Consider the following 19,426-nt stretch of genomic DNA (forward strand, 5'->3'; position numbering starts at 1 on the left):
AGAGTGTTAAGCGTTGAACAAAACAGGTGCTACATATATGGTGAAGACAGGGCAGGTGGTATATAACTGACAAGTCTGAGAAACACCTGTTCAAGGTTTGCTGATTAGTCTGAAATGCTCAACTGACTTTCTGACAATCCTTCACTATGATTTTCCAAGATTATGGTGGATTCTCTCCCCCCAACCTCCAGGTTGCATCAGACAGACTAATTTCCTCCCTTGCATAATCTTAAAATAGTTTAAGGATTTGCCCTCCCTGGAGATGATACAATGTTATATTTATACCCCTCTGGCTTGTACTTCTCATAAAGAAGAATCCTGCTTATTTAAAACCAATATAAGGTGATTCTGAATGAGAAGAAACATCCATCTTTCTCAAACCTCCACTATTTTAAGGAGTTTTATTTTGTTTGTACTTTAGGGCTGCATCTGCAGAATATGGAAGTTCCCAGTTTAAGGGTCAAATTGGAGCTACAGCTGCCAGCCTGTGCCACAACCACAGCAACACTGGATCAAAGCCACATCTGTAACCTACACTAACAGTTCAAGTCAACGCCAGATCCTTAACCCAATAAGTGAGGCCAGAGATCGAACCCACATCCTCATGGATTCTAGTTGGGTTCATTTCCACTGAGCCACAACCAGAACTCCTATTTTAAGTTTTAAAGGGTCACTTAGGACTGGGATCAGTTATAACAAAAGGCCAAAAACATGATATTGAAAGCTTTTAATCATTTAATTATGGCAACAACAACAACAAACCCTTCCATGGACTTAACGTTTAAACAAACTAAAGGAGCAAGGAAAATATTTCAATTGACATAGCAACTTCCTTTCTTGCCCTCTTCTCTCTCAATTAGTGTAATTCCCTATATGTTCTATTAAATCTAGTAAGTTCAGCAGATGAAACTTTAAGCATTTCATTTATGAGATGTACTTAACGTATCAAGTAAATTCATCTAAGCTTACCTCTGAACAGGCTTTGCAGTAATTAAATAACACTGTCAAAACAAAGATTTCCTTGCCTGCACTTTACATAATACCACCTACCCAAAGGAGTCTCCTTTCATTTCTTAACAAAGTATAAAAAAAGAGGCTTTAAACAAGGACTATATTTAAAACAGCTTAAAACTTCATCTGATTTGTCCTGGGTCTGCAATGAGCAACCCACATGAGATAAAGGCAAATCTCACAAGTAACTAGTGTGAAGTCAACGTATTCAGGCATTTATATAATTCATTCACAGATTCATGTATGCATATATTCATACATAGAGTCAAACACATAATACAGTTTTAATAAGCTCTTTAAGCAATCCTAGAAAAATCTTATTTGTCCAAACACAGTCAATTAAAGGTCTGTGGCTAATAAAAGTTAGAGTGTGGTTTAGAACTTGATGAAAACACAGATACCAAGATTAAGGTAATGTTTCTCTGAAAATAATTCAGCCAAACATGGCATTAAATGTCCTTCCTCTCTTTGATCATGTTTCTCTCTGCTGTTTCATTACCAAAGGCCCTTAGATATCAAGAGATGGATCGGGGCAGCTGAATGAAAAACTGATAAACTTCACCAATTTTGTTACCATGATCACTAGTCCTTTTAAAGGAAACAGGCAAAAAATAATTCTTTTTTTCTGGTTTTTAATCTTACCTTTCAGCCACCAAAAAAATGTACGATGTTCTTCCACTGATGGTACTAAGATGGTTCGAGCTTTCAATAAAAATAGGATGAAATGGTTTTATTCTTCATTCCCTCTTTTCTAAAAATTTCTTTATCGGCAGCTATAGTCTATTCCAAGTCCCCAACCATATGTTTCTGTTACCTCACCAAAGGTTCCTGTAGGCCCACTGACTCTGCCAGGTATTTCAGAGAATGACACAAAGAATTTGAAATCCAGTAACACTGCTGCAAAAAAAAATCGCACTTCATCCTATTTTTACTTGTGCTCCTCCCATTTCACTTAAGCTAGAGTTTAGAACAAGTAACGACAATCCTATAGGCTCCACATGTTATTTCCATGTCGCATCAGATTCCAGACACAGGCTGTTGTACCCTGTGATTGAGCAAACTGATTAAAAATTTTTGGCAAAATAATGCTTACTACCAGTAAATTTTCCTATTTTTATTTTTACTCTTTATTGCACTTTTCACTTTTTCTATGTTGGTATATCACATTAATGCCAATATATAAAAATGTTATTACCCTAAAAAGAATTCGATGTAACTTGCCATCTTTTTTTGTTTGTTTCCTTTTTTCTTCTTTTTAGGGCTGCACCTGTGGCATAAGGACATTCCCAGGCTAGGGGTCAAGTTGGAGCTACATCTACAGGCCTATGGCACAGCCATGGCAACACCAGACCTAAGCTGCACCTGTAACCTACGCTGCAGCTTGTGGCAATGCCAGAACCTTAACCCACTGAGCCACAATGGGAACTCTCATCACTTGCCATCCTAATGGAAGATTTTGTTCAAAGAGCTACAAACTTCACAATATAAAAAAAGGAGATATTAATCTGTTTGGAGGGGGCACTTCAAAAATAGCTGATATTAAACACACAATTATCTTACTTTATTTTTAGAAAACTGAAGTCGGTACATATGCAACGAATTACCAGGTTGTTCACACTAAGATGTAAACTAAGAATGATTCCTGACAGATCAGTTATTGTCATTTACGGGGACTGAGGAAGAGACAGCTCTTTTCCAATCCAGATTCAAAGGGTCACTAATTAAAAAAACAAACAAACAAAAAAAAACAAATTGTCTTTTTGTTTTCTTTTTGGTTTCCTTTGCTATGCAAAAGCTTGTTGGTTTGATTAGGTTCCATTGGTTACTTTTTGCTTTTATTTCTGTTGCTTTAGGAGACTAACCTGAGAAAAATTTGTAAGGTAGATGTCATAGAATGTTTTGCCTGTGTTCTCTTCCTGGAGTTTGATGGTGTTTTGTCTTCTATTTAAGTCTTTAAGCCATTTTATTTTCGTGCATGGTGTGAGGGTGTGTTCTAGTTTTCATTGATTTGCATGCAGCTGTCCAGGTTTCCCAGCAATATGTGCTGAAAAGACTGTCTTTTTCCCATTTTATGTTCTTGCCTCCTTTGTCAAAGATTAATTGACCATAGGTGTCTGGGTTTATTTCTGGGTTCTCTATTCTGTTCCATTGGTCTGTATGTCTGTTTTGGTACTAGCACCACACTGTCTGGATTACTGTAGCTTTGTAATATTGCCTAAAGTCTGGAAAAGTTATGCTTCCTGCTTGGTTTTTGTTTCTCAGAATCAAAGAAAACAAAAAGACAACTTACAGAATGGGAGAAAATAGTTTCAAATGAGGCAACGGCCAAGGGCTTGATCTCTAAAATGTACAAGCAATTTATACAACTCAACAGCAAAGAAGCCCACAACCCAATGAAAAAATGGGCAAAAGACCCGAATAGACATTTCTCCAAGGAAGACATAGAGATGGCCAACAAGCACATGAAAAAATGCTCAACATCACTGATTATTAGAGAAATGCCAATCAAAACTACATGAGATACCACCTCATACCAGTCAGAATGGCCATCATAAACAAGTCCACAAATAACAAATGCTGGAGGGGGTGTGGAGAAAAGGGAACCCTCCTGCACTGTTGGCGGGAATGTAAGCTGGTACAACCACTGTGGAAAAGAGTATGGAGATACCTTAGCAAACTATACATAGAACTACCATATGACCCAGCAATCCCACTCTTGGGCATATATCTGGACAAAACTTTCCTTGAAAAAGACACATGCACCCGCATGTTCACTGCAGCAGCACTATTCACAATAGCCAAGACATGGAAACAATCCAAATGTCCATTGACAGATGATTGGATTAGGAAGAGGTGATATATATACTACTCAGCCATAAAAAAGAACAAAATAATGTCATTTGCAGCAACATGGATGGAACTAGAAACTTTCACTAAGTGAATTAAATCAGAAAGAGAAAGACAAATACCATAGGATATCATTATATCTGGAATCTCATATATAGCACAAATGAAACTTTCCATAGAAAAGAAAATTCTGGACTTGGAAAATAGACTTGTGGTTGCCATGGGGAAGGGAGAGGGAGTGGGATGGATTGGAGCTTGGGGTTAACAGATGCAAACTATTGCTTTTGGAATGAATTAGCAATGAGATTCTGTTGTGTAGCACTGAGAACTATGTCTAGTCACTTATAATGGAGCATGATAATGGGAGAAAAAAGAATGTATACATGTATGTGTAACTGGGTCACCATGCTGTACAGTAGAAAAAAAAATGTATTGGGGAAATAACAATAAAAAAATTAAAAAACATTAAAATGATATATTCACAACTGGAATTTTGGGTTTATGAAACTTACACACAACTATCACTGGCTTGTTAGAAGGTCCCTCTAGCCCAGCCTCTACAGAACAACAGAAAGGAAACAACACAGCAAAGCTAACCACCTGGGGAGCATTTATTCTGGAGCCAAACTGACAGTTTTCAGACACATGCATCACATTTTTTATTGCAGCAAACTTACGTATATGTACAGGCAAACTGCTTTGTATACTTTATTGCACCTCTATACTTTAAAGATGATTTTATTTCTGTTACTTTTTTTAACAAATGGAAGATTTGTGGCAACCCTATATCAGGCAAGTCTACTGGCACCATTTTCAACAGCATTGGTTTCCTTCATATCTCTGACACATTTTAATCATTCTGGCAGTACTTCAAACATTTTCATGATTATTATATTGTTACAGTGACAGGTGATTGGTGAGGTCTGGCAATTTTTAGCAATAAGGGATTTTTAATTAAGGTCTGTACATTTTCTTTTAAAGACATAATGCCACTGCATACTTAGTAGACTCCACTTTTATATGCACTCTGTTGAGATATTTACTTTACTGCAGTGGTCTGAAACTAGGCCTGCCACATCTTCAAGGTATGCCTAAAGGGCATCCATATTTTACAGAAGAAAGCAATATCAGAGATGAGAAGTAGTTTGTCCAAGGTCACAAAGCTAGTAATGATAGAACCATGATTCAAAATCTGGTCTGATTCCCAACTTTGTGACTCTTAACCACTTTATAAACTGACTGTCCTTCTCATGACTCTAGTGTCAGTTACCTTCCTCTGTCCATATGGCTGACATGGCAAGTCCCAGAGCCAGGGACCACACATTACCTCTCTGCTGATAGTTTCTCTCCCCCTCTGAGCCTAAGAGCACACACAACTGGATGATTTTCTGCAAGCCACAACCAGATCACTCTGCATAATTCACTGACCTCCCAATTTTTAAAATAAACACCTAATATGAATTGCATGCTTCGGGCTAATGAATTCTCAAAACAACGTGCTAGGAAAAGAACACAACTGCCTTCTTTTAGTGTGTATGGCTGCACCCATGGCATGGGAATTTTCCAGGCTAGGGACTGAACCCATGCCATAGCAGTGACCCAAGCTGCTGCAATGATAATGCTAGATCCTTAACCCACTGCATTGCAAAGGAACTCCCCAAATTGCCTTCTATGATTAGCGGCTGCCAGCATCTTCTATTCCATTCCAGAGTTTCTTAGAAAATAAAACATAACTACATTGAGCTCATTTTAAAAGCAGACTGGCACATCTCTTTTAGGAGGGGAGTGGCTAAGAAACCCAATACTCTAAGGCTTTCAGTTCTCTTGGTCCCCAAGAGCTGTCAAATTATTTGCTAGGGCCAGGAGGGAAAGAGGAAGTGATGAAAGATGGAAATTAAGAGAATAAAAAGAGCCAAAAGGAACGGGGAGTGCCACCCTCCTGAGAAGAAGGATGGGACCCAGACTCTCTGCAGCTCAAATGACTATCAAAATAGACAAAGGCAAATAGACAAAATGGAAAAGCTAAAGGTCTTGGAACAGTGTGGTGCTCAGTGTGGCAGGGAGCTCCCTTCTAGCTGCCCTCCCTGCCAGGCTCATGGGAGTCATTCATCACTATTAGATGAAATCTTGCTGCTGCAGCTGCCTACCCTGGGGTACTTGGGGTTTTCAGTGAAAGTGGCATAACTGCAAACCCGTGATTGTAGCTGCCAGTCTGCCCGTCTTTGAAGTGTAATTCCCATAGACAATTCCTAACCAAATGCTCCCTTTTCCTGCTCCTAGCACCCTGGTAGACAGGCCCTGGGCTCAATTTATATTTGCAAAATGGTGTCAACCTATTGCTTTGAAATGTTTCCCCAGGGCCTCTCCCATAAAGCTTATTTTACACACACTTCACAGTTGATAATTAAAGTGAGACCATTCCAAACATACCTTCCTAATTTGATAGAAGTGCATCTAGCTCTTTGTGTCTCATACCAACAGAAAGACAGAAACTTAATTAAGAAAATGACATGGGTTATTGTTCTCAAAACCCCCATACTTAAAGATAAGGGTCTAGATATGATGTACAAAGAAGAAAATGGGAGTTCCTGTTGTGGCTCAGTGAGTTATGAATATCACATAGCATCTGTGAGGATGCAGGTTTGATCCCTGGCTTGCTCAGTGGGTTAAGGATCTGGCACTGCCACAAGCTGCAGCAAGGTCATGGATGTGGCTTAGATCTGGTGTGGCTATGGAATAGGCTGGCAGGTACAGCTCCAATTCAACTCCTAGCTCAGGAACTTCCATTTGCTGTAGATGCAGCCATAAAAAGAAAAAAAAAAAGAAGAAGAAAACTGAGTAGAGAATGTCGCTTACCTGTACTATTGTCAAGGGTTTGCATTTTGGTGGTCTTAAGAAATTACCAGAGATTTAATTTTTGCACCTAATCTTCATCCAAAAAATTTAATGGGGATGCCAGTCGTTTCTGATTTATTTTTTATTTAAAAATGCTTTGCCAGACTTTTGGTTCAGTGGGTTAAAAATCTGGGGTTGTCACTGCTCGTAACACTCCCAAAATTAACACATCTTTACAGAAGATTGTACAAGATGATGGCTATTGGCAACAGAGGGCTCAAGTCCCTAGCCTTCCCTGAAACTGCATTTACCATCTCAAAGCAGAACAGAACACAGCGTTTAACCCAGACAACTGTTAAATCAATTCACGTGCTGCCAAGTGGGAGACTAAGCACAAGGCAAAAGTGAGCTTAATTCTCTAAGCCAAGAAGCTTGAACCCTCGTGACAATAGACGCTTGGATGGCCTCTAGAATCTTTGAGGAGGAATTTCAGTGCAGTGCTCATTTAACTTATCTACAAACCATGTGAATAAAAAATCCTGGGAGTTCCCACTGTGGCTCAAGGGGATTGGCAGCATCTTGGGAGCCATGGGATCAAAATTTGATCCCTGGCCCAGCGCAGTGGGTTAAGGATCTGATGTTGCTGTAGCTGTGGCTTAGTGTCATCACAACTACAGCTTGGATCTGATCCTTGGCCCGGTAACTCCATAAGCCATAGGGTAGCCAAAAAAAATCCAGATCAAGAGGGAAATGAATGTGAGGTTAGCACATGCCTTAATAGGACTTTGCTGGTTTCTCAGTAGGCCTTAGTTTCCCTGAGCTCTTCCCACAGTTTTTCAAGTGAGGCAAATGCATAACAAGTGGGGGGCCTCCCATGTCAGTCAGCTGATGAACCAGGGAAATCCTCAAGAGCTGGGGAAGAGAGCTGGCTGGAAAGAAGGAAAGATGCTATGTTCCTCATTAGAAAATATTAAGATTTCTAATAATCCTTATAGCAATAGCCACCACTGTATCTGATTGTTCACCTTTTGTTCATTTCTCAATAACTCAGGATAGAGCAGAATGTGATTGGTCCGTAAGAGTCTCGAGGTCACAGAAAAAGATGTTACATATGTGATGAAACCTGCTTATGTTGGTCGCCCCATTTCCCAGGACCCTGAGCAGATTTTTCCAAAAGTTTCAAGTGGTTCGAAAGAACAGCATCATTCCACAAAGCAATCCTGTGGTTTGAGGTGTAGGAGCACAGCCCTGTCTTCAAAAGGCAGTTCAGAAAGTATGCTCTGAGGCAGAAAAACTACAACCACTGGGGTACTGATGGTATAGGTGCAGAATGAACACAAAAGGTTCTGCGGGGAAATTATATTTAGTTTTCTACATAGGAGCTGAGTATATGCAGTCAAAGGTGGGAGAAGAGCTTGTGAAAAGGGCCTGGGGCAGCTCGTCAGGCAGGACAGGGAGAAAACAGATACAAAATTATCAGAAGAAAACAATGTATCTCAGGACCAGAAGTGAGGCAGGATGACATAGCAGTCTGTCTGTCCCAACCTAGGGCAGATGGGAGACCTGACGCCAGTGGAGAACTTGAGCTCCTGGATCAGTGAGGCTCCAAAGGTGCAGCCACATGGGCTGGGAGTGCACTTGATCTAAGGGGCCCCAAGGTTCCCAGCCGCAGCTCTAGGACTGGCCCTCACAGGCTTGCTTCTCAGGCCCTGGGAGCCCCTAGGCAGCGAACCCAGTCACAGCTGTCACGTAGCAGTCAGGCTAGAAAGGAGACATGGTGACAGCTCTGTTTCTGAGCAACTTAACTTGCATTCCAAGGTCTGGGAATAAGATCAATCTCTACCTGTGATTCTGCTTGGGGTCTCTAACATGTCCTGAGGTAGAGCTGGAAATCTATGAAAGCATTTTTCACTGTCACAAGGATTGGAGTGGGGGGCAGGGATGCTGAAAGTTCTACAATGCACAGAGTTCCAGGCAATGAGAAACTATTATTCTTCCAGCATAAGTTTTCTGTATCCTCCCAGACATTAGTAAAGGTAAAATAATGAACTTTTATAACTACCCGAGTATAGACCCTAAGTCTGTTTTATATATAAACGCTAAGGGTTTCTTTATTTTTTCCTGCAGTTGAAATATAGAAGTTACATACTCATGTTCACAACAGCATTATTCACCATAGCCTAAAGGCAGAAGCAACCCCAGAGCCTGTCCAAAGATGAATGGATAAACAAAACATGGTATGTACTTTTATACAAAGAGTAGAATAGGACTCAGCTTTAAAAGGGAAAGAATTCTGACACATGCCACCACAAAGATGACTGGGGGGGGTTGCATCACACTAAGTGAAATGGACCACATGCATAAAGAGTAACACTGTATGATTCTAATTATAGGGCACCTGTTGGGCTTCAAGGTCCCTTCAAGGGGATAGAACTCAAAGCCTTTGGCCAAGCCAAGAATTATCAGACCCTTATCATCACCCTACCCATCTCACTGTAATGCTCCCTCCTTCCCCACCTTGAGCAACCTGGCCTACTCCTTCCTACCTCCTACTAGGAAAGGTATGTGGCCTACTCCTCACCCTGCCCCTATAGGACCATTAAACATCCCCAACCAACCAGCAAGTGTATCCTAAGACCCCATCTTTCCCCAACCAATCAGCAGGTCAGCAGGTGTATCCAGAGACCTCTCCTCTCCCTAGGCTATAAAAACAGACATGACCAGGAGCACAGGGTAGGCTCTCCCTGATTATCAGGAAGTCATCTGTGCTTGCAGTGTCTCTCATTTTAAAGTCTTCTTTCTCTTTGGGGTTTGCTCTCCCTGATTATCAGGAGTCTGCTTGCTGTGTTAACAGCATATCTTGCCTCAATAAACTTGTCTTTTCTTTATCTTGCTTTGAATGTGGAAAATTCTTCTTTCTGACCCACATGCACAGACCACTACAGCACCTAAAATAGAAGGGTAGCATCCAGGAGTTAGGGGTGATTAGGGGTGAGGAGGGGGCTGTTGTTTAATGGCTGCAGCTGCGTCTGGGAAGGCAAAAAGCTCTGGGAATGGATGGTGGTGATGGCTGCAGAACCATGTGCAGGCACTTAATGCCACAGAAAGTTACACCTAAGAATAGTTAACATGGTAATTTTCTAAGTTTTTTTTAATTTAATTTTATTTTTAATTAGAGTATAGTTGACTTACAGTATTATGTCATTTTCTGCTGTATAGCATAGTGACCCAGTCATACATACATATACATATATACATATTCTTTTTCTCATACTATCTTCCATCATATTCTATCCCAAGGGACTGGATATAGTTCCCTGTGCTATAGAGCAGGACCTCATTGCTTATTTATTCTAAATGTAATAGTTTGGGGTTGGTAAATTGTAAATTTTGTGTGGTGTATATTTTATCATAATATAAATACACACACATATAAATCAATAGAAGACTGTACTCTGTTGTCCCATATCTTAACCACAGTCTGTTCACCACCATGGAAAATTCAACCATGGCCTGTGATGCCACTTGCGGTACCTCCTAGACCCTGCAGCACCTGCAGGAGGGGCACCATATGGAGTTCATAAGGAGGTGCCAGCATCTGGCAACAAACATCACAGAGTCTTCTAAATTTGCTGTGCCCAAGCATTTATATGTTGATACACACATGTAATTTTTTTTTTGGCTGCACCCAAGGCCTCTGGAAGTTTCCCAGCTGGGAACTGAACTCATGCCACAACAATGACAACACTGGACCCTTAAACTGCTGAGCCACCAGGGAACTCCCTATATACATTTTATTATAAATGACCTTCCTTTTCTTTTTCTTTCCATGATAGTATACAGATTCTACCAGTTGCTGTGTATGTATATAAATATTATTTATGAATTTCATTCATGATAGTTTTGATGTTATTTCAAAACATTTATTATAAAAAACAAGGCAAATAGGCCTGACTCTGAGGTGGGTGGAAACCATTGCTCTGGTCTCAGGGTAGAGACCAGCAGGAACAGAGTTAACTGCTGATGACTCTGCACTGAGGATAAGACTTGGTCAGTCACTCGGATTTGAGATAAGCATCCTTGTGCCAGGATTGAAGTTCATATGGTGAAAGCCTTGTGGGAGTTTGCCCACTCCTTTGAGAAGAAATCTGGTGGAAAACTAGAAAGCTCCTGACTCTTCTTAGTGATGAAATCCACACGCACACTTAAAACAATCAAATTCATGCCTGGTAATAAACTCAGACAGAGACGAGGTGAACCAGAGAACACAGTTTTCAGGCATGGGAATTGCTGTATCGTGTCAAAAGAGATTAGAATTTGACGAAGAAGGGCACGGGGTGTCAACTGCAATTACCCATACATTGTTTCTCTATTGTGATCATCCTTCTTTCCACCTCAGCACTGGGACATGATTAATATTTTACATACTGTCCAAAGGGGGAATGTGACTTACCAGAAAGCGTACTGAATGTTTCAAATACAGATCCCCCCCTTGCCAAGAGAAAATCCTGCCCAGCTGTACATTTCTCATTTGCAAAACATAAGAGCAATGAAATTCCATTACTTAGGGAAACTGGCTGTTCCACCAAACCCCTGGCAACGGAAGCTGTATTTATCTTTCAGAACAATAGTCTCAGAAAATGTATTCGCTCTCTCTTAAAAAAAAAAAAAAAAAAAAAAAAAAAAAAAAAAAAAAAAAGACAGTAAGGACACATTTTAGCTCTTGAAAAAGCACTCTTATCCAAGCAATTTCCTAGGAGGGAACATCCACTACCCCCAACCAAACTGGGAAGTATAGAGACTGATGCTAAAAGCCAAAAGAGCTGCAAATTCAAGAACCCTTCAAAAAATCAAGGGCAAAGTAACAATATTAATAAGATCCTTAAAGCAAAATCAAGGGTCCTTTTAATATGTAAGTTGCCACACTGCACCCACTCCTTCAGAAGAGTAACTCTTACAATCTAAGTCATTCGGTTTGTTTTCCTGGGGAGAGAGAACCATCTATTCTTCCAAGGATTTAGGTTAACCTGAAGTGTACCACTTTGCATACTGAGGAATTCATCCAAATGAGACCAGAAAAGTGAGACTTTGTTTTCCTCTTTCCAATGTTCCCTTCCACGTGGCCGCATTCCAGTGGGTTAACTCAATCTCCCTCATGGCTTATCCCATGGTCAGAGTTCCCACTTGTTCCCAGGTTTGAAAGAGGCCATGAATATACTCAAGAAATATAGGTGTTCCCGAGATGGTGCAGCAGGTTAAGCATCCGACTACTGTGTCTCGGATTGCTGTGGAGGTCTGAGTTTAATCCCTCAGCCCAGCATCGCCGTGGCTTGGATTCAATCCCTGTCCCAGGAAGAAACTTCCATGTGCTGCGGGTGTGGCCATTAGCAAAATATATATACAGATGATATGCAAATGCATTTGGAACAAAATAACATTCCATGGTCAGGGTATCATTTGTCGGGTTCCCTATTTAAAGTGCTATATTATGGCAACGGCCCATGGGTGGGCTTCTTGTAAGCTTTAGCATCTCATCTTGGATTCTCATGATGAATTTTTTTCCTCAGAAGGGATCCAACAAACTGAGCCCATATATTTACCCATTAAAAGTGCAATCGAAATGGTCAAAATCACAGCAAAAAATAGTCATTTCTATCAAACTTTGCAACATACAAACAGTCAGGAATATAATTCTCTCCCTTTCAGAAACACGATGCACGCTAGGACACTGTGCAACTCTATTCCAAAGTGTCCTGGATGGGGTGGAGGGAGCCATCTTGCCCCAGCATAAATCTGTAAGTCTCCCGAGTAGAATTTTAAAAGATAAATCAAGAAATGAAAATGAGGAAGGTGCTGGCAATATTACTGACCCTCCTGACTATCTACCTTTGCCTGCACAGCCCTGGACAATCAGCTGGTGTTACAGACCACAGGCGAAGATGACATCAAAGAGGAAACAATGCCTTTGCAGAAATAACTGCACTATAAGTAAGCTCTGAGGACTTTGAAATGACGCCAAAGCTGGCACGATTATCCCCCGGTCACTGATCTGAACAGAGTCATCAGTGGCACAACAGGGATTGTCCATCTGGTTCTAACTAGCACGCGACTCCCCACTGGTTTTCACACAAAGCTGTAACTGCAGCACATGAAAGAGATGCAAGGCCGCATGACAAGAGCCACATTGGGAGCAAGCTACTCGTAACCTGGCTTCTCTATATTTAATACAAACGAACACCTAACGCCAAGGCAGTCAACACCCAAGCTGGTCTCACACAATCAGAGAATTCTGCCTCCTGCTCAAACATCTACCAGTTTCAGCTTCCCTCCCCACCACACATCTTGCCTTGAGCTGGATGAAGACGGGATGGCATTCAGCCTCCAAAAGACACCAGCAGTGTTCACATACCTCAATGATCCTGTCATGAATTTGCAGGCCTCCGTCCTTGGCTGCCGGCCCACTGTCGACTATTTTGGATACAAAGATTCCTTCACTGGATGATCCATCTTGGTTGTCCTTTGGGTTAAAAAAACATAAGCATGAATGCCAGGCATGAAGCTGGTTATGAAAATAAAGCTTACACTCTTAAAAGAGTCATGGACTCTCATTGGTGTCACAAGCATCACAAGAGGGTCAAAGCCAGCTGTCTCCCTTCATTTCTGTTTGAAACTAAAATTAACACATGCTAAAATGATTCAAGCCACACCAAAAGGTATAAAATGCAAAGTCCCTGCCATCTTTAACCCTCTGTCCTTCTATCCTTTTGCAGCATCTTTTGGCAGCTTATCCATCCTTTCCACATTTTGATGGATCACCTTAAACGTATATCTGGTTCCTTTTTCATGAACATAAATGGGACTATGTTCCCCATATTCTTGGGTAACCTGCCTCTTTCACTTCACTTAAAAACTTTTAGAGATTTTTTTCGCCATCAGTTCACTGCTCCATCACCCTTTTAAGTGGCTGGATAGTCTCTCCACACAAAGATAATACTGCTTCCAGTTGTTGCTATTAGGAGATAATTAGCACTCCTTCCAGTTGTTGTTATTTGAGATAATTAGTACTGCTTCCAATTGTTATTATTAGAGACCATGTCATCCCCTCTAATACCTGTACTCTGAAATATCTTTACCAGTACATATTGGGGCAAATCCCTGACAATGGAACTGCTGGGTCAAAGGGTATGCGTATCTGATAGAGGCTGCTAAATTATCTTTCAGAGAGCTTGTACTGGTCGCTCATTAGACAGTTTCTTTTCACATTCTCATAAGCATGGTGTATTGTTAAACTTTTAAATATCCAATAATCCAATGGTTAAAGCAGGCGTTTTATCTTTGTTCTGATTTACATCAGAAAAGCCCACCATGCCCCCTCTCCCACAATCCTAATAAATTCTGGTCTCCAATCTCCTTGAATCCCTTTAGATCTTTCAAAGTCCAGGCTGAAACTTTCTGGGAAAGAAGACAGCTCACTGCTCAAACTCCTTCCTTTATTTAAAATCAAAAAGCTCTAACAAGCTCATAAAAAAAAAAAAAAAATCCTCACAGCTTGCTCATGAACTTCTTTCCAAATAGCTCTCCAAGCCTGTGGATTAAGTTTCTCGTGATTAACAGATGGATTTATAAATGAAATGGCAAAAGTATGTGCTGTTTCCAAACAAAAGCATTTGGAAAGTTAAGTTCAGGATGTTCCACAAAACCTCCCAAACTACCATCATGAAAATTTCCTTGCCATAATGCCATAAGAAGATCTACATCTATCAGAATTTTTCTACATGCAAATACATCAAAATTTCATTTGTTAAAAAATAACTATGAGGAGTTCCCATCGTGGTGCAGCGGTTAACGAATCCGACTAGGAACCATGAGGTTGCGGGTTTGATCCCTGCCCTTGCTCAGCAGGTTAAGGATCCAGCATTGCCGTGAGCTGTGGTGTAGGTTGCAGACAAGGCTTGGATCCCGTGCTGCTGTGGCTCTGGCATAGGCCAGCGGCTACAGCTCCGATTAGACCCCTAGCCTGGGAACCTCCACATGCCGCGGGAGCGGCCCAAGAAATGGCAAAAAGACAAAACAAAACAAAACAAAACAAAACTATGAAACCGAAACCAAACTTATGGTTACCAAAGGGGAAACCTGGGGGTGGAGAGGGATAAATTAGGGGGTTGGGACTGACATATACACGCTATCATACATAAAATAAGATAGGCAACAAGGACCTAATGTATAGCACAGGAAAATCTACTCAGTACTGTGTAGTAACATACATGGGAAAAGAATCTGAAAAGGAATGGATATATGTATGTGTACAACTGATTTACTTTGCTTTATACCTGAAACTAACACACTTTCTAAGTCAACTATATTCCTATAAAATCTATTTTAAATAACTATGAAAATACAAGTTTCTTCTTTAAAAGGCAAAAAAACAAAACAAAACAAAATCCAACCCTATATTCTAAAGAGGGAAAGAGATGGCTTTGAAGTGGTTCTATCTACCCCTTGAAGTTCAACAGCAGTAACCAGGGTAGGAAAATGCATACTCCCCACTTCTTCTCTCCCTCCCCTTCTCTCTCTCTCTCTCACACGCACACACTATATAATGATATAAATAGGATTCAAAAGAAACCAAAAGCACAATCTAAAATAACCACTAAGTGTTTTCCCATCATTTATCCCCATAGGACAAAGAGGAGTCTCTCACTGCCATCTGGATTCGATCAACACTCTTCCAGGAAAAAAGGAGCAGCAGGATAGGGGGTGCTGGGCTAGCTTAGCTGTCCCCCCAAAGGCATCACTGCCCAGCATCCCCCTCGCTCTGCTCAGGCCTGCTGCACACTGACTCTTTCCCATCTGAACTTGTCTGAGCCTCCTTTCCCTGCTCCAGCCAGGGACTAATAATGCCCTAGTCCCAACACATGCATGCAGTTCCCTACATGTGTATTTCAGATGTAAATACAAAACAGCACAGCAGCTTCTATGTCCTGAACACACACTATGTACCAGGTACGCAGCAAGTGTCTGTCGACCATTTGATCCTCACAATAACCAGGAGTGGCAAGTACTGTCATTATCCATTTCATAAATGAAAAACCTGAGACAGAGAGGTTAAGCAACTCACTCAAGGTCACCCCAGTTAAAAGCGGCATAGGTCCGATTCGAACAAAGGAGAGGATGATTCTCTTACACAAGCTCTAAGCACCATACTATCCTCCATTGAGGGGATTCTCAAAAATATATTTCAATTCAGAAATCCAACATTCTAGGCTATGGAATATTATTGCATGAGAGGATCCTGAGGAGTCTCAATGGACCACAAAGAATTTATGGACAAGCTTGGGTTCCCAAAGAGGGGACATCAATATATCAAAGGAAAAGAGATCCGTGTTTACTCTGATTTTACTACTCTGCATTTCTTGGCTGGGGAGGAAGGGAGAGCTAGGGGCTGGGGTCTGGGCTTGGGCTCCTTGTCCAGAATAATATACCATACATGTCATTTTTCTTAAGAAGCATATGAAAGTCCAATTAAAAGCCAGAGAGGAACAGGGAAAAGCAAATACCACAACTGAGGTTAAAGGAAGACAGTGGGGGGGAGGGGGAAGAGAATGCAAAAACTAGAGAGTGCACACTATCCAAGAAAACCAAATCAAGTCCATCCTTGAGAGCGAGACTCTTCTCTTAAAAGGAATCTCTTCATCTTTTGTTGGCCCTCTCCAAAGACATTTTAAGGGAGAGCTATTTATCGAGGTGAAGCGATATGGACTTCAGATTTCTTTTGTTTTGCAGGCTTGAGAAACAGAAAAATGAAAGGGACTGTTCTGATCTCAGCGTGCCTGACGATGAAGTATACTTGCCGAAGGCTGAAAGGAAAGGCTTTATACACCAGACTGGCTGCTGTTTCTTTAGGGTTTTGAGCACTCATGAATGGGTGGTGTGATTCTGCTAAGAGCATTACATACTGCATCATGCAATGAAAAGCCTTATGTCAGAGCCCCCTGGCTGGGCTTATGTCACAACCCAACCGTGCATCCAATACAAGAATTCCTTGGGAAACACACACGTCATCCATACTGTCTTCTACTTCCAGTAACTAACAATGATTGTGCATTGTTGCACATCTTGGCTTCCTAGCATGTTCTCAGTGACCTGCCAGATTTCCAGGCAACAGGGCAGAATCCATTTAGGTTTCATTATGCTGCTTCTGCTAATCAGGACAAGTTTTAAAAAACACTATGGCAAACACATGCATGTGGAATTTAATTTTCCTCCCCATGACCATGCATGTAGTTCTTGCAAAAGGACCACAAACTGAAAACATTTATGAACACTACAAAATTCAGCCCTGGTTTGTGCTTAAATCATCTTTTTAAAGGAACAAGAAAATAACCTAAAACATGTTCTTTGATAAGTCATAAAAAACTGCATTCCAGTGAGGATGGAAGCATCCTTTCACCCCTGTGCAAAAACTAAAATACCATCTTTGCAGGCTTTCCCATAGTCAGCTGCCCCAAAACTGTCAAGACATAGACGTGTCTCTCTGTTTCAGGCATTTTGAAGACATCAGGCTCCTTTTTCCTATGTAAGCTTTGGTGTGCAGAGAATTGATCTTTCTGGTTTGGGCTCTTTTGGCCACAGAAGCTTCCTTTACTGTAGTTATTTCTTAAAACTGACAATGATGGGTAGGGAGAGGAGGAATAATAATCATGAAGGTAAACCAAATACAGCTAACTCTCTGTCATTCATGCCAAACAGCAAAACATGATCTTGATGATAAGTTGGAGGACTTGGGTCTTTCGGTCCCGGCATTTCCTAGGATATTTACTGAGAAGGTCAAGCCCCTATTGGATTGCTTCCTGCCCCCACCCATCTTAATTCTCCCATTTTAACCTCAGTGTCCAGAAGTGTTCTTTTTTATGTATGTTTTATAAGGTTTATAATGTACTAGTTCATCATTTTAATGACTACATAGCACCTACAAATAAGCTGTCATTTCTTGCCAAAAACTATGTTCATGTTTGTTCTTAAAACCATGGCTTTGGCCAAAAGCAAAGTGAATTCCATCATAACCTGCCTCTTGTCTCTTCCCTGTCCTCTTCCCTAGCCTCCTTCTGACCATTTCCTGTCCCACACTCAACTCTATCCTTGTTCCCGTTTGGGCTTCCCTAGGCCCATCCATCTTCTTTTAGTTCAGTGGTCTTCAATGATGGTTACATGCAATGTAACACGATGGAATGATGAATGAGCTCCTTAAAAATTGTTTTCAGGAGTTCTCGCTGTGGCAGAAGGGACTGGAGGTGTCTCTGCAGCACCAGGATGTAGGTTCAATCCCTGGCCAGCACAGTGGGTTAAAGGATCCAGCATTGCAGCAATTGTGGTGTAGGTCACAACTGTGCCTTGGATCTGTCTGATCCCTGGCCTGGGAACTCCATATACCTTGGGGCAGTCAAAAAAAAAAAACTATTCAATTTCATTATTTGAAATGTCTCTTTTGCATGTAAATTTTATAAGACAGGTAACATTAGTTCAGTAGTGAATACATATATATATAATTTATAGCTAATTAAATATACTCAATTTATTTTGCAGTTAAGACTGCTCAATTAAATGATATAGTGACCTCTGGATCTAGCAAACTCCTACTCATCCTTTAGAACTCAGGTCCAGTGGCCCTGCTCAGCATGTCTCCTTCTCAAGGGTTTACTGCCCCCCCCCCAAGGTATCTTTAACTGGACCCAGGCACAGAGTATATCAATGAGAATAGTACTTTTCTCTCCTAACTCATCAGTTCCCCCATCTAGACATAAGCTCAATGAAGGCAGAACAAATATCAACCACATCTGTATAGCTGACTTCTTATCCTTTAGGATTCAGCTTACTATCCCTTCCTCTATTTCCTGATTATTCCAGACAATGATGCCCCTTGCTCCCTGGTATCTACCATATGCCATCCTCCCATTTTTTTTCCTTCACTGTACTTCTTCCAACCTATAATTTCTGTATTTACATATTTCTTGCCTGATGTCTCCCAGCCCATAAAATCAATGACCACAGGGATGCAGTCTCCCTGGCCTCTGTATCTTCCAGCCCCTAGCAAATAATCCATGTTCAATACTTTTATGCTGAATGACTGACTTTGATTTTCTTTTCCTTTCTTTGTACTATTTTCCTTTTAAGCTAGCAAAGAAGGAAAAGGTCATAAAAAAAAAAAAGCAAGAGATGACATATATTCAGATAATACCATAACCCTGTCTGAAAGGCAGGATCCCAAAGCACATCCTTGGAAACCTCCCTGGAGCCCTATCAGCAGATGCTTTGCTTGCAGTTAAATAGACAGATGTGAATTTAGCCTCTGCTTTCAGGAGGAGGGGATCGTGATGAATGGGGTGGCCATAGAGCTGCAGTGGGAGAAAATAGCAAAGGATGCACTAGCTCATAAATGAGGGAGATGCCCCCTTGGATGAAGAGTGGACAGAACAGAACTCTAGATCTGACTGCCAACCTCAGGGCCCGAGTTCCAGCCAAGTCACCCAATTTAACTGCACACACCTTAAGTGACTTTCCTCAGCTCAAATGCTACACAACCAGACATACATTCCCAAAGCTAAGCAGCTGGGATTAGTTACTGTCCTACTGGGAAAATGCTATACTAGGAGACCAACATTATATAAAAATCCCCCAAACTGAATCACTTTACTGTACCCCTGAAACTAACACAACATGGTAAATCAATATTCCA

General features: G+C 41.0%; 1 protein-coding gene across 2 annotated transcripts in view; it reads right to left on the minus strand.

The window, feature by feature from the left end:
* Positions 1-19,426, minus strand: part of PDZRN3 (PDZ domain containing ring finger 3) — a 244,609-nt gene that overhangs the window by 207,962 nt on the left and 17,221 nt on the right. For both annotated transcript variants that reach the window (XM_084989038.1, XM_021069221.2), the window contains one exon: positions 13,103-13,210. In XM_084989038.1, the coding sequence (XP_084845164.1) occupies positions 13,103-13,210 (108 nt within the window). The remainder of the gene's footprint in view (positions 1-13,102; positions 13,211-19,426) is intronic.

This window comes from Sus scrofa, chromosome 13 (genome assembly GCF_054392235.1).
Source record: "Sus scrofa isolate SSC_HxYL_T2T_F1_AM1 chromosome 13, Sscrofa_HxYL_maternal_Yorkshire_Landrace_v2.0, whole genome shotgun sequence".
Taxonomy (NCBI): Eukaryota; Metazoa; Chordata; class Mammalia; order Artiodactyla; family Suidae; genus Sus; species Sus scrofa.